At 40.7% G+C, this 27847-nt stretch overlaps 1 protein-coding gene and 1 long non-coding RNA gene across 2 annotated transcripts in view; both read right to left on the reverse strand.

Annotated features, from left to right (window-relative positions):
* Positions 1-1390: 1390 nt before the first annotated feature.
* On the reverse strand, positions 1391-7695 carry LOC127139062 (uncharacterized). The gene is made up of 4 exons (XR_007808948.1): positions 7618-7695; positions 2923-3045; positions 2368-2449; positions 1391-1781 (listed from the first exon to the last, which is right to left on the reverse strand). It is a non-coding gene; the product is annotated as an uncharacterized LOC127139062 (long non-coding RNA).
* A 5835-nt stretch (positions 7696-13530) lies between these two features.
* pid1 (phosphotyrosine interaction domain containing 1) overlaps positions 13531-27847 on the reverse strand; it is a 30278-nt gene continuing 15961 nt past the window's right edge. Inside the window, exon 3 of the mRNA XM_018660059.2 lies at positions 13531-16193. Within this exon, the coding sequence (XP_018515575.1) occupies positions 15693-16193 (501 nt within the window). The 3' untranslated portion in view covers positions 13531-15692. The remainder of the gene's footprint in view (positions 16194-27847) is intronic.

Raw genomic sequence — 27847 nt, forward strand, 5'->3', positions numbered from 1 at the left:
AAGTCTTTGCACAAAACCACTAAGCATTAGAAATAAACAGTGGGATGTTTTCTTTTCTACAGATTCAAAGTGCATGTGAGGGCAGTGCCAGCCTGAGGACACTGAATAAAATATGTACCTGTTCATTTACAAGCTGCATATTTGAGAGCCAAATCATCAGTGTATTCATATTTAGAGATTTTAATTAAATCTATCTATTTGCTATTAAACATTCATTTTATTAACAGGTGTAAAATTCAGATTTCTTCCATCCACCTAATATCTAATTGTGCATTCTATACTTCCATTCATTCAAATGTTTTGTTGTGTTTTTTCTTTTTATGAAATATAAAAGCTCACAGGAATCATTTTTGGAAATGTGGTCAGTTGTAACCCTACTGACAAAAGTACATGACCACGTGATAAGACCTGCTTTAGATATCAAATATAATACGTATTATTATTTGGGGCACATCTAAATTTGACAGAGACCCTAGATCAGTGAAATTTTAGAAGCTTTGCCCTTTTAATTGTTTTCTCATTTCACAGGCAAATAATAAAAAATTGGAGGCACTTTTGTAAACTTGAGGTAGTACTAATGATTTTCAGGAATGGCCATAAAAACGTGTCTGGATTATACACGAAACGCACTATATGTTGTGTTTTACAATGTTCTACTTGAACTGACACAGTACATTAATTTGAATATGTTAGGGAAGAGGGTCATGGAGGGAAAGATAAGCATGAATAAAGCACTTAAGCTTTAAAAAAAAAAATCTTGATTGCATGAGACAAATGCGTCATCAAAAATACATCTGCAGTTCAGCTGGAAAGCAGCCTGCCCTTTTTGGAACATATCAAAAAACTCATTAATTGGGTGTTATATCATCACTTCTTCACCAGGACTGCTTCTTAATTCAAATTGTCTACATCCTCATGTGATTTTTTCATGTGATTTTTTAGTTGTTGTTTTTTTGTTTTTGTTTTTTTGATGAGGTTGTACGTGACCTTGAATGGTGCAGGGTTTTTGGTTCATCCATCAGATCGCTGAAAGTAATAGTTTACTGAGGAGTTACAGCGCAACATGTGCTGAGGCATTCTCACATGAGTAATAAAATCAATAGATGTAAGATCCTACTCAGAAAGGGCCCCATGTTCCATCATTTCAGGTAACTGCCTGAAATCCATCAGTCACACTGGCTCTGTGTGAGTCAGCCAATGAATAAAATGCTACCAGTGAAGAACTGTATCTGTGAGATACAGTTTTGTAAAACCCTCGAACCCGCTCGATCATTTGACTGTGGTTGAACAGCACTGAACTCTGTTAATGAAAAAGGTTGGTTTGTCATGGCTTGTTGGGTTGAAACAGTCTTGTTTGACAACAGAACACTAGAAGAGACTCATTTCACACTATATTTGTATTTTCATGCACCAGAATCAACCAAAACCCCAGCAGGAGCACAGTGGCGTAATGGATCTCCATGCAGAAATTTATAGATTTAAAAATACATTTCTGTAAACAGACCATTCACTGTATGTTACCTTAGTATTGACTGAATAACTTTGACACATCAACCTGTCATTTGGACATGCTGTTTTCTAATACAGTGGTCTTTGTCTGTCTTGCTGCCATCCTGTGTTCTCTCATCCTCCGAGGACACGGACATCAGAGAATGTCTTAGACCCGAGCAGGTAAACAGATATTCCCCTTCCCCTCACAAATGCCGCCACTGTTTGAATGCAGGCCAACCACCTGCTTTGGCCTCTGAACTCCCCAGCCTTGTTGTTTGCTCCCACGAGGCCTGTAATGAACACAGAGGGTAGGCAAGGAAATGTCAGAGCACTGATGGGGAATTGTGATGTAATCATGGAGAAATGTCAGGAGGAAGGAGGAGGGAGGCGAGGAATCCAATATTATTAAATAAGTATAGTGAGACTGAGGAGTGGAGATTGGCTGTCAACCAAAGTAAAACTAAGGAGGGAATCACACAGATATTCTAGTTAAAGGTTATGGGATTATATTTGACTGGCACTGCAGCACCATCCACATTTCAACCTGTGAAACCACACATTTCATTTACATACACCACGTTTTTTTTGTTTTTTTTTTGCCAACATAGACTCACTTGGATTGCATCTATCACTACAATTTGTAATTAAAAATATGTTTACAGAGATTAGTTTCAGTCCATCTGATAATAAAGTGAGGTTTCAGACAGACCCAACTCTGGATTAGCTTCCACTGAAGCTGTTAAAATCTCTCATTACCACCAGAGGTGAAGAAGGCTTCCCCATTTGATGGGAGATTTGTCTTCGTCTGTATACCCTAAATTATCCACAAAGACATATTATTATTCATGAGAAAAGTCCATTTGGTTCAAGTGCTACCTCTACATTTTCCTGTCATTGTCTTCTCCCCCGAAGCGGCTTCCATGCCTTATTTATTCATGTGTTGAGCGAGCTGTGACACCTGGAGACGAATCCAAGGACAATGTCTCGTTAAATAGTCATATGTAATGTCAGGAGGACCAACTGCAGCTCTTCAAGGACTCCTGTGGTTTTAGGGCAAGAGTCTAACAATACAATCTGTTGATCCATGACAGAGGTGAAAGAAGTGTGAAACTGTGCATTTAAAGATACATTTTAGTAGTTACATGTGGACTTAATACTCTGTCCTGATCCAATTGGAGGTATTGTTGATCTCACAGTGGGTGAAGATACAGTTACTGTTCCTGTTCTGTCCTCAAGGAGCACTTAAAACCTTTGTTTTTAGCAGCATAGATACAGCAGCACAGATGTTTATGCATGTTTCTTATTCATAATTTGTATATTAGACGCTGAAATCGCAATGCATTAGTAGTACTGTATCTGTTTTGTTAAATGTACACAATGCAAAGGATATTTTACGATTCCAGTGTCACATATGCAAACACATACGCATACCTGTGAAAGCTCATTCCTTAGCACCAGCCTGCAGTCCTGCCTCTCCAAGAACAGAGCTGTGTTGGGATGTGACATGTTGACAGGCAAGACTAGATAACCCAGAGGGGGACGGTCCTGGAAGTACTGAGACACATGCAAGGAGAAATACAAACAAACACAAACACACACACACACACACACACACACACACAGATGTCCTTGAATAAAGGATAAAGACAACTGACAAGGTGTCTGGTTAAAAACCACCCAAATGTCCTTTCTGGTGACAGTTAATGGAAACAGTCTTACAAAAAAACTCTCCTCCGATGAGACTTACACTACAAAGCATTCTGAAGCCTTTCAAAGTTAAAATTCACAAGCAATTAAATACCAAGACACTTAGCAGTGTTGGGACTTTGGCAAGGATCTACTGTAGCTCCTGGGCTCAGCAGACAACTCAAAAACCTTCCAAACCAAACACCAATGGCTGAGAATATTGCAAATCTTGTGGTCGGAGCAAATATAGCACTGGTGGATTTAGGATGAGGCAGGACCATTGAGGTTGATTAAGTGATGCAGGGCTCCTTGGCTGGAGGCTGATGGTGTTCAAACATGGAAAGATTTACCAAAGAAATTTGGAGGTGTTCATGTGAACATGCCCTGAATGAGAGCAGAGGCTCAATCATCAGACTTGCAGCACACTCGTTTAGTTGGAATTGTGAGTTCAATTTCATAAAAAATTTATTTAAGAGAGTAAAAATGGTAATTACCACACAGGGACTCAACTTCTGAACTCACATCCCATGCAATTTTAAGGTTCCTCGAGGGAAAATACAGACTGAGCTAATGAAAAAAAAACTAAATCAATATGTTGGCCAGTCACAAATTAATGAAATTAATCAGCATTATCACAACACTGTTTTCTGCCATTAAGTAAAATGAGCTGTTGTGTAAAATAGTACAAAATCACATCATTAAATACCATTGAACTGATTTATAATATAATATGTAGTGCATAAAGTATACAGTAGAGGGTATATCATTATATCTGTGTTGAAGGCCTTATTTGTAAGAGAGAGAATTACATTTGCAGAGTTAAAAAGCATTTTACAAATGGATTTTGCTGTTTAACATGCACATCGAAACCCACTGAATGACCATTTCTAACCTACACTGATAATGTGTAAAAATATTTAAATAAAAATATAACATGACCAGCAGCATAACACAGCTCCCTGCAGTTTGATCGACTGTCTCAGAGGTCTCAGGTTTAAGTGGTATCATCAGTGATGGACTTCACTTTGGCTGAGGACCTTGTCCGAGCTGGTTAAGTGTCTCTCTGTCACTGGCTAATGTTCCTGAAAACCAAGTGCAGAATTTTCAGCACAAACACAGAGAGTCTGCTGCCACAGAAGTGTCAGAGATCCTCACAGTGAAGTGGTTTGCTGTCATGATGGTGGAAGTTTAAAGACAAAGATGCTTTTATACAGCAAAGGTCTACAACACAGACCAACATCTGACTCGCTAAACCATCATACATGAGGTTGTTTCTCTCTGTAATTTAATTTGTCAAATTCTTCAATCAGTTTAAAGCAGGTGCACGAAAAGGTAGAAGGAAGCGAATCAGATAAGTGATCATCTTCTCTATGCCTGCCTCTTGTTTCTCTGGATCAAACTGTATCCCCAACTAAGTCTGCTAAGGTTTTCACAACACACGGCAGAGTATTTTATTTACTGCAAGTGGACATCTATTGTTTCTTTGAAGGGAGAATCCCTGGACACGGACATGTCTGAGTACACCAAAGCTGCTGATACTGTGAGCTGCATCCCTCTGAGCCAGATGGATTGCAGTAATGTGAGCCTCAGCTTTTCAAGGACTTCAGCTCTACAGTTTTCATACAGCATCCCTCTGTGAGGAGATGCTGTGTTTGTGTCACTGAAACTGCGAATCCTCACTTATGTGCAGGCCCTTTAACATAAGATCACCAATCCAGGAGCTCCTGCCACCTGAGGATGTGATGCAGGAAAGACTGAAGATAACATTTAAGGCTGCAGACTTGGTCTGTTCAGTGTGTTCATTAGGATTTTTGCAGACACCAGACAACACAATTTCCTAATTTCAGAAGGCATTGCATTAGCTAACCATAATAGAGGAAAACAGGTTTATAAACGCTCTCTCTGGAATAACTTAACATGGTTTTACTCAAACCAGACAAGACAGAAACTGCAGACAGGTGTCTAATGGCTGTGCATTAGAGAGTGAAGAATTTTCCCCACTGTCTGTTTTTTTTAATTTCCTCCTTTGGTGAGCTGCAAAAGACCTCACTGAAAATGCCAGTTAGCATGTGACAGACATGCACATAAGAGTGAGTAAATTATCTTGTGAGGTCTGCCAAATAAAAACAATAGTGCTGTACTTAGTTACTGTCGTGTTACTTTACACTTCTCTACTACACTTCAAAAGTTATAGATTATTTGTCTGGGGCATTTCTGCACAACACTTTTATTTTTGTCTCTTACAGTAGAGTAAAAATATATTTTAATTCATTTAAAACTTGAATGCAGGAGTTTTAATTCTAATGGGGTATTTCATACTCTGATTATGTTGCTTTTACTTAACTCTTTGAACAGAGCTTTGGTGTCTCGCTCACTGCTTAAGTAGGCAGGGCACACCAACTAATTGGGCTATCTTGTTGTCAATCATCATATTAGTATCCCAGTGCTTATTAAGCAAAATTAACTGTCACACTACGGCTGTGACCCCTCTTTGTGTGTTATTATATAAATTCATGCAACTCTTGAGCATCACTTTTGGTTGTGTCCTAGTGTGATCAAACTTTACTCAGTCACTTCATTGACTTTGTAACCCTATTCGCCTTGTGCTTTTTCATTTTGTTTTAGCATTTAGCATTATCCCATAATTGTCAGTTGTAGCTGTTCAGCTAAATGTACTTCATTTTAAGTCAAAGATCCCAAAGATTTTCCACTGCTGTAAATGACATCCAAAACTTAATGTAGTATAATTAACTGTAAGGGTTCACACACATACCAAATCAACTATTATAAACCATCTTTAGTGTGTAACACTAATGTAGTGTTATGTAACTAGCAATCACAGAAAAGTACATTGAGAATGACAGGAGTGAGGTTGTAACTCCAGGCTGGTTCTTATTTCAGTAGCAGAGTCTGAGTTGCCCCCTCATCTAGAAAGAGTGACCTGTGACCTTTTCTTTCCCCATGTAGCAAACTGAAGAGATAGGGTGATTATCCTCCATAAAGTGTGCAGACAGACGATGGCTAACGTTATTGCTTCTGACAGCGCTTTGCTGCTCAGCCGTATGTTCTGACAGCAGACATCCTGTACCTGATTACAGAGGAGTCAGAACGCATTTTGTTGCACTCTGGTTCACTCTGGACCAGATGGCTGTAAAATGAATGGCCATGATGTTCCCTCACAGGACCCCGTGTGGCCTCCGATGCCCACAAGAGCACATCCCCTATATCCAGGGTTGTCTTGAGTGTACACTTGGGAAAAAAAACTGACCAATCACCTGAACTGTTTTTACTGTCAATGCACCACTCAGAGGATAGTTAAAAAATAGTCAAACAATCACCAGTCACAGTGAATGAGAACAGTAGGGAGTTGAGCTGGTGTGCTCAGTCACACATAGCCTGCATCAATGTCACTCACTACTATCACCAGTGAATCTTGACAGCACCATGTCACCTTGTTGCTTCTGAGCTAACACCTATTTATGCAGCACAGGACTAACTGAAAATGACACGATAGATTGTGATGCAGAGCTAATTAGAATTTAGTGGCACTACTGTCAGTGAGGAACATGAGGACAAAACCTTCAGTTCTGTCTCTGCAATCAAACATATTAGTAAGCAGTTATATATCCAATAACTGGGAAATAATTTCTCCCACCACTAACTAGGAAGGCTTTAAGATCACAGCCAAGTGCTGCTCAGGTGAAGGCACTTCTTTACAGTGCACTCACCAAGCACTTTATTTGGAACACCACACTGTTACTGGTTAGGGCCTCTTTTTGCTCTCAAGCAGCCTCAGTTCTTCGTTCTATGATATGTTGGAAACATTTCTTTGAGAGATGCAGATCATCTCGGTGGATTTGTCAGCTGCACATTCATTCTGCAAACCTCTGTTCAAGATGTTCCACTGGATTCAGATCTGGTGATTGGGGAAGCCACTGAAGTAAACCAAGCTTATTGTTATGTTTGTGAATCCAGTTTGAGGCAACTTCTGCTTTGTGACATGGTGCATTATCAGGCTGGAGGAAGCCATTAGAAGACAGCAAGCTGTGGCTGTAGAGGGATGCACATAGTCAGCAACAATACTCAGCTAGACTGTGGCAGTCAAACCACGATGGATTGACATTAAGAGGGCCAAAGAGAGCCAAGAAAATGTTCCTCACACCATTAAACCACCAGCACCAGCCTGGACTGTTGACTCAAAGCAGGATGGGTCCATGCTGTTGATGCTGACCTTCCCATCAGATCTTTCTACATTTTCCAGGCTTCAACTGTCCAGTTTAAGTGAGCCTGTGTCCACTGCAGCCACAGATTTCTGTCCTTGGTCGTGGAACTCAATGTGGTTTTCGGGCAGTTGTAGCTCAACCTCAAGGTTCGACACGTTGTGAGTTCTGAGATGTTTTTCTGCTCACCACAGTTATACAGAGTGGTTATCTGACTTACCATAGATTTTCTGTCAGCTATGACCAGTCTGGCTCTGTCTTCTCTCATCAACAAGGTGCTTTGGTCAGCAGAACTGCCTGAAAAGCAGAATAACAACACATAGCATTGTTCGTATTCACTAGTATCTACAACTGTACTGTATAGTAATATTTCAACATCATGTCATTTTAATCAGGAAGAAAGAATGATTGTTTTGTTGGCATGCAACAACTAAAATAAATGTTGACTCCTTAAAACATTCATAATAATGGCAGTTTTGTATAAACTTGCATAATCCAACATTCACAGCAACCAAAACAATTGGCAGTTGATACAGTACTAGTGCCAGTGCCAGCGCCAGTGAGTGCCAGTAATTTGTAAATCCATTTTTTCTTCTGGCTTGATTATGATAATCACACAGTTGTTCAGTTTTGTACCAATATTCTTCAAACAAAATTTAGTTCACTTCTATCAGGTTTTGATGTAATTTCAAAACATCTGTATTTCTTATTCAGCTGTAGGGTCATTACCCGTCTATATGAAAGCAGCAGATGTTGAAAAGACATCAACTAGGCCTCAAAACTCAGAGCATCTCTCAAGTGCCAATGTAAGACAACCTGGTTTCCAGTTTATTTTAGAATAATTTCTCACTGTTTTTTTTAGTCCTTTGTTTTATTTAACAGGGAAATCAACTCAAAACAATATGACTACCAAAGAAATATTAACATACTCTAGGGGATTCTTTGCTTCAGCTTGACTGAATGTCAGCAAATAAAAGCTGATTTTTTTCTCCTTTTATTTACTCTACAAATAAACATGCAAGTGATTTCAAGTCATACACTATATAGGAAGCATATAAAGCCAATAACACTATCTTATTGTCAGTATGGCCAGCTCTGCTCTAAGCCTCCCTTTCTTTGAAACACACAGAGAACACAGAGCTTCATATCTACTGTATGCATTAAATATGTCGATCCTATCACTGATGACAAACATGAAATCCATTTCCCATCTTGGATTAAGGTTATGAATCCCTTTCACACACACACACACACACACACACACACAGTCAGATGAACCGATAACACGGTGCTGTGAGATCCGTCCTGTGTTCAGAGATGTTTTGAAGATGTGCTATAAGCTCCATCTCCCTCCAACCCAATTACCTGCAGAGCTTCTGGGCTTCAGGACCAAACAGCTGAGCCACACAGGTAGGCCGCTACTTCAAATGTCATGAAAAACTCTTTCTTCAGTTCAGGGGGCCACAAAGGCCCATTTCTCTGCTTCGACATAAATCTATATGGCCTAAAAACTATAGCTTATTTACATCTTTGAATGTAATGTTTATTATTGAGGTCAGATCTGGCTGTGTGCTGAATTCTGGGTTAGAAACAGGATCACGAGTAGTACTCTGACCTGCCACCATGATATGTGTTCAATGCTCAGTGATCTCATCTTTGTGCTCCCATCAAAGGTTCTGACATGTGGGAAGGGAAGCAAATGTGAAGGGGCATCCATCCAGAAGTCATGACATTTTCAGTAAAGAAATCCTGTAGTGACTAAGAGGCGACTGGAACCTTTCAAACATCCTCTCGGCACCTCTATCATTTAGAGCAGTTTCAAGGAACGCTATTTGAACACACCACGTTTGTCTCACCTCAGTAATTTCAAAAGTTTTACCAATGTCATTTTAAAATTCGCCAGTTCGATGACTCATAAAGAGGTCACATTATTATGAGGGATGAGGAGAAAAAATAGGAATGCTTCTGTTTTAGTCTAATCTCCCACTCTGTTTTCAAATTAAAGGCCAGGTTGCCAACTATAATGAATTCAACAATTAATGTTTTACAAATCCTGCTGTTACAAGCGTAACATTCAGCACTTGGGAACATTACACTACAACCATCTCATTAAAGGCAGTCCCTTCTTCTAACAGCGTCCAAGCCAGTCTCTTTCTTCTCTAAAAGCTGAGCTATGGTGACACCAAGTGGACATCAGATGTTTGTCGTCAAGTCTTGAGCTTTATCTAGGCCTGATTCACATAGTTGCAAGGAGAAAAAAAGTGTATTTTTTCTTCTGTCGTCTATCTATTTGTGTCTATGATCTCATTCACAACCGATGAGACAGTTTGGTCAGTTGTTTATTTTCTGAGCTGTTATTCTGGCCCAGCCTGCAGGATGTGACAGAGCTGCTCTTCCCTCAACATCTGGATGCAAGATGCCCAACCAGATGAGCCGTGTCTTCACTCCTATCACCTATTCATCCCATTTTTTTTCCCTCCACATGCATTCCTTTCCCTTTTTCTCTACTACCACCTACATCTACTCACCGCTTCTTTCCCACTGCTGCCGTCCTCCTTCGACAGTGAACCGTCCAAGTCTGTTTTCATCTACATGCAGAAAGAAGTCCTGTGATAAAGGAGGTGAAGACAAATTCAAAAAATTATTTGCTTTCTTGCTGAGAGTTAGAAGAAAAAATTGATCCCCACTTACATGTCTGTATGCTAGCTATGTAGCTAGAGCCAGCAGGCGGTTACCTTAACTTAATTAACATAAAGCTGCTACACCTGGCAGAGAAATACTGTGGCACCTGGGGAATAGGTGTGTTTAATGTGAGAAAACCCCAACACCAAACCTTAAAACAGTTTGTATTTTTTGGCATTTGTTTGTTTGTTGTCAAATCTCAGTTCATTAGTGAAGCTAAATTTCTTGTTTACTATACTGTTAGTTCAGTTCTTATCCAAAACTTTACTTGCTATGGTAAAGATATAGTTATCAATTGATAAAAATGTCAAATTTACTTGAAAAGTGGGATATTTTTACACCTGAAGCATATATAAAATTATTTACTTTCACAAAAATCCAATTAGTTTTTTCCCCCATTAATGTTACTTGTATTAAACAGTAACAGGTGTTTAAATAACATCAAAATAATGCACAATAAGACTTTAAAGACAAAACCACTGACATTCTTCTGGGATCTGTTTTAACTTGTTGTTCTCTCAGTCTCTTATCCCTTGTTCCTGACAAACCAGCTCCTTCTGGATCACATAGTCCAGACATTTCCTGTCCCCCAGGGATCCAGGGCCACAACTCATCTGTATGTGACTGTAGGTGTATTACAATAGTGATGTGCACTGAATCCTTAGGGATTAGGTTAACAGATGAGATGAGAGAGTCTGAAGTTTTAGATTGTGACGGACTCCGACTCTTCCCTCTTCATTCCAGTCGACATTTCATTACGACAGGAATCTTAAATCATTCGAAGGCTTCAGGGACCAGGCCAACAGGAGGGATGAGAGGGGATCTGGACATGATCAGAGGAAATGCTTTGTATGTCAGAAAAAAATGAGTCTAACTGAGGCTGTCCTCTTCATCATTCATCCTCAGGTCTGGAAGATACATTACCTTCAGTATTTTAGATTTTAAACTAGTTTTCCTTCCATTATGGTAGCGCTTTACTTTATGGATCTGTAATGATTTACCAATAGTTTCCTCGGAAGTTTCCTGGAAAAAACTTTAGTTTTTTTTTAACAGGAGAAGGACGCAAATGTGAAATTTCTGTACAACAAAACATGCCATTTAAAAATAATTAACAAGAATAATGTTTTCAATAAGAACAAAATAATGCATGAATATTGTCTTACATTTAAATGGAGCAGCTGAACAATACTGCTTAGTTCTCTCCAGGAAATTATTGTGAAATTATTACAAAATGAGGGAACCATAAAACAAACCATAAACCATATTATTTCTCAACTCTGTTTTTTTCTTAACAAAATGCTTTTATGGTCTTTCAGCAACAGGCGATGTTGACTTAAGTTTTCATTCAAGCTCAGTTTACAATGCATTTAATACAATGGTTGAAAGTTTTCAAAAGTTTCCTAACATCGTGATGACAGGGTGCTCATGCCAGAGTAATTTTGCGCACAAAATTGAATGTAATGCCTGTACTGAATTAGCAGTGGTTATACATATCTATCTGTAACAATCACTGCTGATAGATAAACTTATGTTTTCTCTCTCCACAAATAATTTCTGAATGTTTGAAACCTTAAACATTGTTTCACCATGTTGAACTATTTACATATTGTGCAACATTAAGTGTTCTTTATCAGTCAAGCCAGGGGCAGAAAGAATGTACAGTTCCTGGTCCATTTCACACATATGTTACACACATATGTTTACAGTACTCCACCACACTCTCTCTCCAAGAGGCCTGGGCCCCCTGCTTGGGGAGCAGCAGCAGAGAGAAAAAGACAGTAAGGCAGAGATAGTGAGCAACTACAAGGAGTCTGATCAGAAGCCAGTACTGGCACTGCTCCCCTCCCCAGCCGGACCTCAAGTGTGTGGGCCCTTGGCGGGTGGATAGACAGGCGGTTCTGGGACTTGGAGGAGGAGGAGCAGCCAGCTGGAGTGGTAACAGAGTGGTATTGTGAGCTGACTGACTGACTGACGCCTCAGTGGAGCAGAGACGCAAGCTGCCCGGGTGGCCTCTTTCTGGGCCCCACAGGGCCCCACTGTGCTGATGCACTGCTGGAAGTGGGTCAGACAGACACAAGAGCACAGTGGAGAGTAATTGGAGAGTGTACGCTCAGCAGAGATCCAAGACAAAGAGGCATCTAAACAGTGAAGCTTGTGTACAGTGAGCTGGAAGAAGCTTCACTGACACAGTGTTATAAAACTTCCAGTGAAGAGATGATTATCAGTATTGTGGTCAAATTATCTCATGTGATCGTGGTTAATTGTGAGAATAACAGAAAAAAAATTTGCATCTCTTTACAGTAAACCATTGCTTAAAAAACAAACAGCATTTTGCATGCATTCGTATGTGGTAGTGTCTGTAGAAAATTTATCAGAATGCACAAATTCAACCTCTGTTACCTTTTAGTTTTTCACCCCAGATGAGTTAGAGATAGAACAGCTAAACAATCTGTTTCCCTCCTGCCATACATAATTATTATCATCATGAGGATTTGGACGGTTTATGACAGCATGAAAAGGCCTCTTTGAAAAAAAAAAATTCAAAGCAGAAGCTGTAGCTCCTCTTGCCAGAGGGAGGCAGTGTTCTCATTCAACGTACATTCACATTCTTCACAGCATCCATTTTACCTCCAATTCTGTGCAGCTCTTAAGCTGCAAAATGATCGCCAGCCATAGAAGCAGAGAGCAGCTAGTTATCTTGTTATTGATGTGGGCACTTTGAAGAGAAAGGGGTTTGCCACATTCTGGCGAGACAGGAGGCAGGAGAACAACAACACAATAAAAAAAAAAAAAAAGATCTGAGCAAGTCAGAGGAATGTGAGGAATGGGAGAGTAAAAACCTCCTTGGATGGACAAGGCTGCGGCTGTGTCACATTTAAACCTGAAACATGCTTGGAAATACCATAAAGTTATGTTTATGAGTGTTTCAGGGCATTGTGACCACACGCAGCGAAGGAGTAGAATTGTTCAAACACTGGTCACAATTCAGCATGAAAGACATTTCAAATATTTCAGCCACAACTACCTAAACAGAGAATGAATAGCTTTTGTTGGATTGTGGCTTTAAGTCACATCTAAACTTTTCTTAAAGCACACACCAAGAAGGATTTTATGCTTCTAATAGTTTCAGGAAAATAACATTCCAGTACGTGGCAACATGTGTGTATGGAGGATAAACCGACTGTGTGGTTATGCTTTACATCTGACCTGGCACCCTGACAGAGCATCATCTGGTTACCCACTCTGTTTGTTCTGAAACTGAACATGCTTTGTATTTATCCTCCCACACACAGCCTGCAGCAGGGAATCCAGCAAGTTAAAATCAAGCGGAGTTTAAAGAATAAAAACTTCTTTCAGGCAGGATCTGGTGACAGCTGGGAATGAATGAATGAAGTAGGCGACATGAGGATGTGGATTTGAGACAAAACAGACCACACCTTCACACGCTTGGTCTTGGTAAATACTTTATATGCAATTGTTTCTTGATCTTTGCAAACACTGTATAGAAAACACTTAAGTAACATTTTTCGAACATTTAAAGCGCGTCTGAGCTTTCAGACAGACATGACACAGTAATCTACAGCTTTATAAACATTCTCCCCACCCTCCCACCCCCTGTCCTGTCCATACACACCCCTCACGACACTTCTCACCACATACAATCCCATCCAAACACACAGACACACACTTGCACACACATCAGGCTATCAGGCTCTCCACTTATTATTCACAGTAGGCTTTATAACACTGTTTCTGTATCGTATGATGTTCTCAACATTTTTTTTTATTATTTAAAATAGCTATCAACATTTATGCTGTAATATTTGGAAAGTGATACATTTGTATTTACATAAGCTTATTGAGCGAGATTCAAATACAATGTGTGTGTACATATGTATAGTTGTATGTTGGTGCGTATATGTGAGAGTGTGTGCTGATCAGAGCCATCTGATCATTCTGTTCGAGTCACTGACCGAAGACCATTTCCACTGACAGTTCTAGTCTGTTCAGTCCATCCGGTTAGAAAAGAGGAAAGTAGCGTGGAGCTCTTGTAGGTTTATGCCCCACAGTGACACCTCGGTCGCTCAGAGACGGAGCAAACTGGTCACCAGCTCACTCCCGTACAGCTTTCTGTGAGAGCATGAGGAGATTATGGGAGACTGAAGTGACTGGAGACGGTGTGAGGTGCTCACAGCACGTCGGACTCATCATACATTCAGCAGAGGCCAGGAGGTGCCAGTCGTTTTCGTGGACAGCTGTGATTTTAAGGTCTTCAAACCTCAGTGACTGGCACACTCAGACTCTCATACTCATGTTTTCATTTCATACCAGATTAAAGTAAAAAAAAAAAACGTGGCAAATGGTCACAGTACCATGTCTGATTTTAAAACGCCTCCTTAAGCATCAAAAATGGATGCTTTTGGGGCAATGAGAAGTCTATACTTCCAGCTAATCATATAATAACCCCCCCTCTAATCTTCCTCCCTTACCTTTTCTCTTTCACACACACAGATGCAAGCACTCACGTGTACATTCATATACACAAAGTACAGAAGTAAGCAATTACACCTACACACACAGAAACACACACACACACACGGCCACACATGCACACTGGGACCTGGGTAAGAGACCAAACTAATGTGAGAGGAAAGTGAGGCACATAATCTGACAGGCAAAATCCAGCCTGAATTTTGGTATACTCAAAACAAAAGTCAGATGTGAATGATTAAGGTGTCTGAGACAGGCCCAGACTTTCAGCCCAGAGAGAACATCTAAAATGTAGCATCATTTAGCACCTTTATTCTCCCAGGTGCCTTTAACATACTCAGGGTCTTTTAAGTACCTATGAAATGGAGACAGAGGTAGAAGCTCTGGCTCCATCGTCCACATGAGTAACAGCCGTGCCGGCGAATAATTTTGGGGTTGGAGTAAGGTACTACAGTGACAATGTGAGTAGTGTGTAAAGGCTGAGCTTTCCCTTCACATCCTCATTTGCTATTACCAAGGTCGAAGGCATTGTAACAGAGATCCACATAATTAAACAATTAAAGAATTTATGTGCTCCAACAGTCTCATAAACTCTGGTTTGGGACCCAAAATAGGTCACAGGCCTATTTCTGCTGGGTCCCTACATGGCAAGAGTAGCAATAGGTTTTTGATGAACTGGGGGGGGCACAGGGACTTAACTTTGTTATTTCCTAGATGAAAAAGCTTAAGAACCACAAACAGTGTTTCTGCTGGGTGAAGGAGTGACAGTGGTTGAAAATGAAAATGTTGAGTCAATCTCTTGAGGGCGTTTACAGAGGTGCTTAAAAGGCCCCTGTAGGTCTTTAAGGGCCATTTATTCAAAGTGGCAGAACTTTGCTATCCCTGTATGTAAATGTAGGTCTCTTAAAACTCCTTTTTCCATCTACCTTGCCTTTACAGTATTTAAAAGCTACTTCATTATCCTGGGTGTGTTGGTTCACAGGGTCGGTTGATTTTGTTCCAAATTGATAACAGAAAGAGGGATAGTAGGGGAGAATGAGAGAAAGCAGGTAATCTGTCCATCCTTCCAGTCACCCCTCACTTTGTTAGGATGGGGATCAGGAGCTTGGGTGAGTTTTCAGTTCAACCGTCGTCTGGGGTTGAGTCTTCAGGGGTGGATGAGTCCTCAGCAAAGTCATCCGATGAGCCACTCTTGTGGATGCGCCCGTCGCTGCGCATGCTGTGGAAAGTCTTGCGGAAAGCCTCCATCATCGAGTGCGCCAGCTTCTTGGCCTCCAGCTTGCTCTCACACTCCACAGCGTGGCAGTCCATCTGGAAGGACAGGTCGTCGTTGATCTCCCTGTAGATCCAGGCAAATACGTTGGGTCTGATGCTATGGTCAGCTGTGCAGTAGGCGATCCGCGCCACCTGGTAGGTGTCCATGGTTACTGAGGCCTCGCCGTGCTCATCCAGGTGGTGAAGGCGCACCTGGAAGGGACGAATCTCCAGCAGAGAGTTGCCCGCAGGGCAGGTGCCCTGCTGCTGGGCCAGGGCACGACGTTCCACCAGACCAACAACTGCTGACTCTGTACAGCCAGACAGGAACTGGGTCCCAGAGATAGTCACTTTACCCAGGTAGGTCACCTGCAGGAGAGGAGACACACACACAGATAGTATTGAACTCATGTTTTCCACAGCATGATGTGGAACAAATGTAAATGTGCAGCCACAAATACATCACAGTGTTTTTAGCTGCAGTTGTTCCACCAGATGTACAGAGGTGCAATCCAAAACACTTGTCAAAAGATCATAAATCTGCTTGAAAACACACTGAGTGACTGGAATATCAAAATCCCACAACTCAGATAAAGCAGGACTTTACTGCTCTCCGACATACTATAAGAAGAAAAGCAAAATTAAGTAAAAACAAGAAATGCAATCATAAGACACAGGTACAATAAAATACTGTGGAAAAGTAGGTAGAAAACAAAATGGAAAATGTGGAGAGATAAAACTGGATGAAATATTTAATATTCACAAAGGCTTTGTTGGACGAGAGTGTTTTAAGAAGTGATTCAGAGGATGTTATGGACACGGTGTGTCAAGCGTTCCATTCAAATCTCTTGGTGCTGGTAATAATCTGAGCTGCAGCATTCTGTGCCAACTGGAGTTGGTGGAGCCACCATAAAGTGCATTACTGGAGTCCAGGCAGGCAAAAACAAAAGCATGTAAAACTTCAAATCAATCTATATTAACACAGACAAGAAGATTGTTCAACAGCTATAACTTGACAAAGGAGAAGCAAATAAATTGAGAACAAAGGTGGGACAAGAATGGACCCCTGGGGAACACCACAATTAAACAGATGTTAACTGTGAAAATCAAGAGTCGACTCATTTCTTATTCAAGTCACCTCAGGTAGTTTTCAATATCAAAAACATAACTACATGAAAGGTCCTGGGAGCTAATCAATGTCACACAAATTAAAAAAATAAACTTTCACTGTGAAATAATTCATTTTATGTTTAGTTCACATCTTTAGGTTAATGAACCTAAAAAAGTGGGTGCTCAAGTCACTGTGCAGAGAAAGACGTTTTAACAACCAACAGTGGTGATGAGAGGCTTTTCTAATTTTTCTGTGGTAAGTGCGCTGACATGCTGAACACTGTGTATGTGTGTTATTTCCCAAAGAGAAGCTGTGGTTACAACAAGGACCATAGAATACCATAGTAATGACACTGCATACCAGGAGAGCGATAGACTGAGGAGATGGAGAGGGATAAGAGAGAGAGAGGGAGAGTTAAGAAGTGAACAAAGCTTGGGTTTTCTATGGGAATGTGGCCAAATCAAGGAGAGCGGCCCAGGAATAATGGCTGACTTGTGCACTTTCTCTACATGGTGTTCTTTATGGCTTTATAAAAATACACAGAGGAGGAGCCTGTTCTGAGTCAAACACTCAAAAGAGTTTTCACTCCTGTCTGTGTTTATACTGGGGCAGGGGAATACTCTGCACTCACTAGAGTTCATTACAGCTGCCTAACATGCAGCACACATTTTGACACATGGCTGCAGATAACATGAGTGCAATGATAAGTAGAAATACTAGAGGAAAGATGTGTATCACATAACAGTCTGGAATATTTACAGAAGATGTGGCCTGCATTCATGGCTCAATGCACATCAAACCTTTCTGGAGCCTTGATAACACTATTCCCTTAGGAAATTTAAGTGAACTATTTTCTAGAAGTCTTTTCAGTTCTTACATTTTATGATGCTGATAAAAGAAAAAGTCCACCCGGCAGATCAGCAGATACTAGTGTATAAGGCACTGACTGACTGACTGACATAAAGCATCAGAAAATGATGCAAAGCAGAGGCTCAGGTCCTGTTTTATTCATCACACGATCTGACTGTTTTTCTTCTTTCACAAGTTTTGATTAGTGTGCAACCCTCAAGTCAACCTGCCCTCATTCTCTGCTTTAAACTTTGACTGAATGGGATCTCTCAGAGTAAGCATGTTGAACAGTCAGCCAGTCACCAGCCTCATGGTAAGACAGACAATTAGTCTTATGTACGGCAGGTGTAGCACCAATATCTTTGGATACACTTGAGTAAGTTGCGTAACATGTAATGCCTTGCATTTTTGTAATTCTAAAGCTGTGTAGCTCACAATAGTTCTTTTCATCTAAAAACATACACAAAAATCCTTAATTATATACATATGGAAGAATTTGAAGATTCATAAAAAAGGAGGAAATGAAAGTGATGGAAAAGGGAGCCACAACAGGAGGTAGAGAAAGCTAAAAGAATGACTCCAAAGCAAATTTCCCTTAATAAACAAAATGCCATTTTAGGGGAAATAATGCTTAAATAGTCAGCAAATAAAATGTTAGCTGCTTGTGCAACAAATGTAATGCTAACATCAGAGAGATGTCTCCACTCTGGACAATAACTGAAATTTTCTGTGACAGAAGGCAGTGGTAGGATTAATTCTCTACATTTTGGTGACTCAACCAATGGTAATATAAAATATTTCACGTGGAAGTCTGGTGAATGAACACACATAGCTTCTTTTCCCCCCAACTCATGTCAAAACAGCTGAAGGAGTGATTTGCGGTGAACCTTATCCACATATACACAAACAATAGGATCCTACCACTCTAGTGGATTGGCCCCTGAAATACCCTGATTGCAGCACGACACGACATTAATTTCATAGTTTCCTATAGGCAACAGTAAGAGATCCAGGCAGTGAAAGCAGCTGCCTCCTTGTGCATGGTTTTCATTAGCGGTGACCACAGGGTGGGACATACAGCCTTTGCACCAGATCCATCTTTCAGCTGAGTACCACAGGTCGGCAGGAGCAGCCTGGAGGCTGGGCGGTTTGCTAGTCAACCACACTGACACCCTCTCGCAGCCAAAAGGCGGTCAGTCACTCAGCCAGCCAACAAATCCAAAGACTGAGCCAAGATACATCAACCATCCAGTGCGCTGTTTGTATGTCAAACAGCAATAAAGAGTCATTATGGACTGATGCTCCTATTTTGATATCGAGTTACTTGTTTAAACTGTGATTGTTTCTACTGATTGCTTGCTTCCTAGCTGAATGATGGTGGACTGCTGTGCCAGGTTTAATTCTCTTACAGAAGCTGGGAGTGGGCCAATGTTTTCGCTCAGTCTATACAGTACACGTCTACTTTACTGTCTCTACTCTGCAGTCGTGTTAAAAAATTAGGAAGTGAGGTAGTTAACATGCCTGGTGTTGGCTTGGGGTTGCAACAGCCTGATATTCAGACTGAAAGACAAGAATGAACTATTCAGTCCGACATTGCCTTCATTTGTCGAAGGGCAAGATTCGATTTCACCCTAACCAAGCATGTGACTGATGTGTCCACGACAGTTAGTTGGCTTTAAACTGTACAATAAACTCAGAGAGGCAAAAACCATCCCCAATGACCCAGGGGAAGAGTTAAGGAAGGAGAAAATGAGAAAGAGGCTAGCAAAGAAAAGGGGAAAAAGAAGGACCGAAACGGTGGAATGGGTGACTAAAGAAAAACAATCATCTTCATTGGCAGTAGCTTAGGAGTTGAGTCCAAAAACAAAACATTTGCTCTTACTCAAAGAACAGAACACAATGAATTATCAGAGCAGCAACTTCTTTGTCTGCACGTTAGGCTAGTTCAAACTGTTTTGGCTGAATGTTTAATCTCTGAGTAGCTTGTACCAGACACAAAGGGATGCATACAAATGAGATGAACAGGTGAGATGTGTGTGTGCGTGTAAGGTAGAGAGAAAGATAAGCTAGCAGTGTGTGAGATGAGGAGGTCACCAGACAGAGCAAACACACAGACTTTGTCTCTTTAAAGTCTAAAACCAAACATGCAGCTGAAGAGGAAATTGTTACATTGCTCGAGCAGAGAGATGAGGGAGAGACAGAAATAGAAAAAAACACTGCTCATAAGGCTGTGTTTATAAAAAACAAACACACCACTAATATGTTGGATGCGCATTAATTTTTTTTTTTTTTTGGTTTGCAGTGCATGAATCACCCATTTCAACTGTACTGACGTTTTTTCCTTCAGGCCTAAGACGACACTGAGCCCATTTACACCAATATGTGGTCTGTAGGTAATATTTAGCATCAGCAGAAGGAAAGTTGAGTGCTTGTTCATTTATGTGCACCAAATGTGAAACTGAATGTGGAGTTTATTAGGTTTACTTCCTAATAAAAGGCAATGGATGGAACCAAAAAAATGTGCACAGGTAGACATTTGGCCTAAATACATTTATTCCAGAAATATATATTAAAATGTATTTATATTGTCGTGTAAATTCTGATACATTTGACACGCAAAACAGCTGTGGCTCATGGTTAATGTATCATTGTGTGGTATTTTGCAGAAAAATACTGTAGCAGCCAAACTTGGTGTGAAATCGTGTGAGACTTGTGAGAAACTACTTGGCCATGGGGCAGAAACATCCTCACCCCAGGCAGAAATACCTCTGCTAGAATAATGTACATATACTTGATACTTGTCCCTGGAGCACAATTATATGAGACAGCTGTGTAGCATGACAGAACTGGAAAAATTAGACAGGTGCCAACAAAACAGACACATTTATCACCACCAATATCTAGAATCATAGAGGACAAGATTTGCTGAAGCTGCAATGAAGTTATCCTCAATACAAATTCACTTCATCCTTATCTCATATGGTGAGACCACATAGTAGTATACAAAACTTACACACACGTGTGTAGAATGAAAATTCATATATTTTAATTTACTAAAACCTTAGGAACCTTGGGGGAAAGATATTATTTAAACTGTCATGTAGTAAATGGATCATATAGCATGAGATGCTGTTAGTATCTGTCAGACTGAGCTCAACAGATATCAGTGATCAAGTGGAAAATCCTGCCCATCGCAGGCTCGCTTTGCAATAATTAATCAGTTGTATGTTGAAATATTGAAGGAAAACATTTTTTTTTTTTTTTTCAAACATATTGGAGACAAATGAGGCAATTGGGCATAAGGCATTTGTGTGAAAGAATGATTGTGAAAGCTGCAAGACAAACAGATTTGGGCTTTTTTGGGTAAGATTTAATCATTAATATGATTTTCTAGTTTTGTGGACTGTAATGAAGAAAAACATTTTGTGTTTTTACCTTGATCATATTCAATACCTGATTATTTTGAATTTGCAGGGAACGCACATGTAAACCTTACAAATAAACCTCTACTATATCAAAAGCCTCTTGTCAGGCTGAGCCACAAACTTGCTAAAAAAACACTGTATAAAGACAGACAATCAGGCAGAAACAACATAAATATGGGCCAGCAGACACACTACATAATAAGAAATCTGTTTTAAAAAGGAGAAGTTGCGTTTGATACTTCCTTTAAAAGAAATCCTTCCTTTCTTAAAATTAAGGAAACCACACCCTCTGATAGAATAATACTGGAAGAAACATCATTACAGCTTCAGATGTACAGTACACTGTCTGTCTTGCGCTAAGGAAAATGACGTTTTTGCAGGCTGAAAGAAGCCAGGGTTGATCACACTAAAATTAAAAGCACAAATTTTTATCTAACATCTGACACCAGCTGAATTCCTGAATTGAACTCAGAGCAACAGCATGAGGTGGTTGTGTGTGCAATCTGTGCGTCTGGAAGCAAATTGCAGGGGTGGACCTGAGACAAGTTAGTGGGTGACTTTCAGCAGCTACAGAGTGTGCGAATGTCTTTGTGAGAGTGAGTGAGTGTTAGCACGTCAGGACAGGTTCCAAAGGTACAAATCATGGGTTATGACTGGAACAATGAAGAGACACGCTGACTCGAATGAGTGTAAAATTCTGCAGCTGAAGAAGAGACATGATTCAGGTTGGACTCACTGACAGAGCAGAAACAAGCTGTGTTCAGGATCTCCAAGCCAAATGACTATAAAGACCCACATGAGGACTCTGTTAGTGTTTGTTCAGTGCATAAAGCAACCCACTCGAGCTCTCTAGCTTTCTACTAGTCAAGCTTTGGACAAAATTGATACGTCAATCCATCTGTCCCAGACCAGAACACATCTGCTGTCCTGCGCTCTGGCCGCCTGCTCACCAGTCGTCTCAGTGCTGGCAAAGTCAGGCAGGCGGCTTAAATCATTCCAGAGATCTACAGAGTCCTCCCCTTTGTTTCAACTTTCCATGTGTTTCTCCTCTTTCTCCTCTACTCTGAAACTCTGTTGTCTCCTCTTCCCTCCACTCTCAATTCTCTCTTTTGCCCTTCCTCCCCCATCATCTCTCCTCTATCCTTACATCCCCTCTACTCTTCTGCACTCCCATCTGCAGCTAATTGCTAACAGTTCTATACCATCAAACTGAAAATACTGATTCCATGTGAAGCAGTACAGAGACAGAAATAAAGCTCAGTTACAGGAACAAAGGCCCTGGGGGGTGGGGGTCACAAATAAGGAATGCTACAAACATGGACAGTAAAAGAGACAGACAACAGACATACAGACTGAGGGAAGAAGGAGGGGAAAAAAATCAAAGGCTGGGAAACTAAACTTATGTCAAGTTGAAATTTATAGTAGCTGCTGGACTGCTGCTGCAGACAAGACACTCAAATTTGGGTCTGTATACCTGCTTCATAGGAGAGAGACAAAAACAATGAAATGGAGTGAGAGTATTTGTGAGTGTGACACAGAGAGGGGGGAGGAGTGTGGTTAAACATTTGCATGTGTGGTGAGACGTGGCCACCATTACTGACTCTTGGTTTACGGACGTTATTGTCCTTTTCTATTCTTTCTCTCTGTCAACACTGGGAGACTCTTGACGGACCGCCTGACCTGCGAGGCAAAGGTCACTAACCTTGCTAGCTCTCTGCTTCTACTGTAAGAAGGTAAAAGAAAAGCCAAGCGAAACCAAGAGAAGATTGTTACTACTCTCATGTCCATGTGCTAAATATGAAGCTACAGCCAGCAGCTGGTTAGCCTAGCTTAGCTTAAAGACTGGCAAAGAGTGAAACAAATCTATACAAGAGCCTAATATATACTTTATATATTGTTTGTGCAAAAAAAAAAAAAAAAAAAAAAAAAAAAAAAAAAGTGTAGGAATAACAAGTTGCAATTTTTACACGGGTTCATCTGACTAACATGTTAATTAGTGAGCTTCAAAAGTGCTAGCTAGATGATCTAGGCTAGCAGTTTCTCCCTATTTACAGTCTTTATGCTAAGCTAAGCTAACCGGCTGAGAGGGGTATCAATCTTTTCATCTGTCTCTTGTAGAGACAAGGAAAATCCATGATTCTCAAAATGTCAAACCTTTCCTTTAATCAACAGACATACAGACTGAGGGAAGAAGGAGAGGAGAGGAGATTTTAATCAGTGGAGAAACACATAACACAGCTGTCCCTGAAAAAAATAGTAAAACACGAGCAAGAAAAACACATACGCTTGTTAAATGACATACTTATTGCTAATCAGATTTTGCAAACGGCCCTGTATTACGGTTGTATTAACATAGAGGTTTCCATCAAATTCTTCAATGAGTGCATCTGTTGACCTGCAAAAGATATCTAGCTAGCTAGATAAAAGATAAAAGATAGCTCTGCTCTGTCTGTCTGGAAAAACATGAAGCAATAAAGAAATGTTATTGTAGTAGAAAGACCTAAGTTCACATATTAGCTCCTACTTAAATATATCCATTGTGATGTAAAAAAGGGAGAAATTAACAATATTGACAAACCCAAAGCTGGTGTGGTGTGTATAAAACAACATTGTAATAATAGTTCACACAGCAATAAACATGCTAGCAGATTAGCTCGCTAGCTGAAGCATTTTATCCCCATGTTTACAACACTGCAAAAACTCTGCAACTATTACTGGTTAAAAAGATACTGTATACTGTAGTATATGCATGCCAACAAAGCCACTCTGCCACCACTGCTTTTGAGTACATGCCAGTAATAATTCTGCCTGAGTTTAATGATAAATGAGGCAAACAGATTTTAACATTTAACTTTTTTTGATGAATCACTGGATGAAAACTCAACAATGCCTGAAAAGCCACATTTATGGAGTGACAAAGGAGAAACAGACAGACACGCAGAGAGAAACTTATTGTTGTAAACAGATGGGGAGCAAAGACATAAAAGCTGATAGCAAGTAATTGAATGCAAAGATAGACAGAAGAAAGTGAGGGACACACAGAGGGAGACAGAAAAAACATCCGCAGCCCAGCGAGCGAGCCGGTGGGAAGAAAGACAGGAACATCCTGGTCCACTCATGCACAACACACACTGTCTGTGCGTCTGTCTTGGTCAGTGTGAGTCTGTATCTGTGTGTAAGCACACAGGCACGCATGTGTGTATGAGAGGTGTAGAGCTAGGGCAGCTGCTGCTGCTGCTGCTGCTGGGGCCACAGCTGGTTCGGCTATCAGCAGAAGAAAAGAAGAGGTATGGGAAACGGAGGAGGAGGAAGAAGGAGAAAGGAGGAGACTTGGAGGATTCAATGAGGAGATACCTGTCCCTACGGAGAAGCTTTGGGAACATGGAGAGAGAAGAAGAAAGGGGCTCAGATGACAGGAAGAGGGGTTGAGAGCAGAACAAGGAGGCAGTTGTTGAGGAAAGCAGTTTGGTCCTGTTGGATCAGGTCTGGTAACAGACTGTGATGTGGAGGTACAAACAGTCAGCAACACTTCTGGAACTTGTCGTCTCAGCATTAGGCACTTTCCCAGACACCAGTCCAAGGACAAACAGGTGCTGCAGACAAAACACACAGTCTATCTCTCAACGCCCCCATGGTTGCATTTTGTTCCATCCAAATTTTGTATCCCTTTCCAGACGGCAGGAGATGAGATACCGATGTGAAAATATGATTGTTTTTGTTCATCCCTCAATGGCTGACTATTTGGAAACAGATCAGATTTGTATCTGGCAGTGATGATTTGATGTTGGCTGCCAAAAGTAAAAAAAAACACCTGTTTTAATCAGTGTTCAAAAAGAAGCTTGTAAATTACAAACAATTAACCTTTCAGGTAATTTATGAGTACGGGTTTATTGTGCTGTGTGACTATATATTGTTGTAATATCTGTATTGGGTTCCGGCATCAGTTGGGCTATAGTCAGTGCCATGACACGGAGTTACTGAGTCACATACAGAAATGATACAGCATGCTCTACAGGTAAAACACAACCGTCCCACTGTCGGAGACGAAGGTTGTCCTGGCGTTCTCCCTCAGTAGGCCCCTGCCTCTGGATCCCCCAACATGACTGGAAATCCACTGCTTGGGAACGAAGCATTCCTGAGGAGGTTGTTAACATTCCTCTAAACTTATTGAATCAGCAGAGTACAGCTGGCTCTGCTTGCCACAGCATGCAAAGATGGATGAGGGTTTTTTTTGTTGTTTTTTTTGTAAAAAGTGCTGTATATATTTGCTTGTTTGTGTTGTGCAGTGAGAAGAAGGCGCTGTGTGTATGTGTGTGAGTACATAACGGAGCCTAAGTGTTTCAATGTAAGTCAAGACAGGAGCACTTCAGTGTATATGAAAGAAGCCCTCACATTCACAGCCCCTTTCCATACAGCCTACTATAGGGTAAAATTCTCCATATTCCAATGATGGCAATAAAATGTGTGTTTTTCACTCTAGTGACACTGGAGCCAGTTACTTTTTCAATTCCTGGCCACAAAATATGGTCTCACCCACACAAATCTGTAATGCAAATGCAAAAGTGTATCCCTACCCCCCACCCCACCCCTTACAAACACATACTATTTGGTCAAGGCACATAAAAATGCTGTAACTGCTGTATATGAGTCCCGCTCAGGGTGCACCAGGATCAGCGTATAGAGCACAGTGTGGTTCATCTAGTCCAGATTCTTGCGGAGAGAGTGTTTAGTTCAACGCTATACAGAGACAGAGCGTTCTGTATGTGCTCCCACCAGAGACATGCTGTGTTTATCAGGCCATCGTGATTCTAGTCATATCAGTGTAAACAAAGAACATTTTAGTGGCACTGGGATGATTTTAACTTGCATATGTAAGAAAAATTGTTGTACTCTGTCAAAGTGAAGTTTACTTTACACTTAAAACAAGAGGTTCAGCCACACCCTTTAAGCCAGGTTGATTTTGTTTGATTCAGCTATAGTCACCACTATCAAACCTGGCCAGGACCTTAAACTCTCATCAAATATCACAATATTTTTTACTTAATTCCGATACCAATTCATAACAACATAAGAAAGTGATTGGTGTTGGAGAAATAATAACCAAACACGTAGAAGCTCTGTTCCCTAAAACATTTGAATACAGTTAGAAATGTATCATTTGACTGTAAGACAACCTCTTGGACCAACACCAACACTAAATTGAATCATATGTAAGTAATCAAAATCCTAGATTATATTTAGTCTCTTATCATCCATCCTTCTATGCAGGGGCTGGAGTGCAACCCAAGCTGACACTGGGTGAAAGGAGGGATACGACATACAGATATTATACAGTATGAATATGTTGGTCTGACATTGAAAGACACTTTTCAAAAATTGTTGACTCACCATAAAACAGTGAAAGTGAGTGAGACAAAGAAAGCGATGACGACTAAACTAAACATTTGGTCTGACTATCCAGTCTTTTATCTGAGATGAGCCAAACAGCCTGGGTCAATCAGTGGATCTGAGAGAAGCCCTGAACCGCAGCCCAGTCTGGCTCCCCACTGATGAGCAGCAATGCCAGCAGAGACAACACACTACTTAACCTGAACCAGAATCTGCTCAGACTGCATCTCAACATATCTCTGCTCCAGCTTTTGACAAACCAAAAAAAATGATACATTGCAATAGTTTAAATTCTGATTACAACACATGAAAACGACCAACATAAACAGTGCACTTTCCAAGTCCTGATTGATTATCTCATCATGTTTCCAAAATTTCTGTTTAGCCCTAATTGAGATAAGAGCTAGCAGTGCCTTCTCTAAATATGGTGACTGCAACTAAACTACAGACACAGAACAGCACCATTCAAGTACTTCAGCTTTCCTATTTCTTAAGTGCCCTTGCATGTATCCATCTGCAACCCTAAAACTGATACTGGCCAACACTTTGTGAGGAGCGTCATCTTCCTGACAGTGGTCAAGGACAGAACCCACCTTTACACAGAAATATGTCTGCTGCTCCCATTAGCAGTGAGGTCAAAATGACAGCCACTATTTAAGCTTGGAAGACATAACCCCTGAATGTTTGTACATTATCACAGATCACAAAGCAGGCTTATGTCCAAAAACACTGATACAAAGGCTCCGTCAGACAAAAACACAGACGTACACATTCATATACTCAGCAGGGAACAGGGAGGACCGGTCATCTCACCCTGGAGGTTGCTAATCATCTAAATGTCATCACTATGCGTTCTGTTCTCTGTTCGCTGGAGAAGAAGTGACAGTACGTCAGCACACTAACTGACATCAGCTTACACAATTACAGAGACAAAAAGCCTCTCTGCCTGACAGATACGATAAAGACATGGTAGGACCAGCCTGTCCTGGGCCACTAGTGTGTATGACGTCAGTGTAGGAGAATCACACACTATCTCTGGTTTGGTTCAACTAAACATGAGTGAAATTGTGCTTGACAGAAGTAGCAGAAACAGTGGAAATTTAACTTGGGCTGCAATTGACAACAGGCCCTGTTTTGACTTGTCATAGCAGGAAAAGCACACATGTTAATGATAACGCTGAGGATGGCTCTGTTCAATGTACGTGTCCCAGTAAAGTCATGACAGTGTGACAGTGAGCCAGCATGCACAA

The sequence above is a fragment of the Lates calcarifer genome, linkage group LG21, assembly GCF_001640805.2.
Source record: "Lates calcarifer isolate ASB-BC8 linkage group LG21, TLL_Latcal_v3, whole genome shotgun sequence".
Lineage (NCBI taxonomy): Eukaryota > Metazoa > Chordata > Actinopteri > Centropomidae > Lates > Lates calcarifer.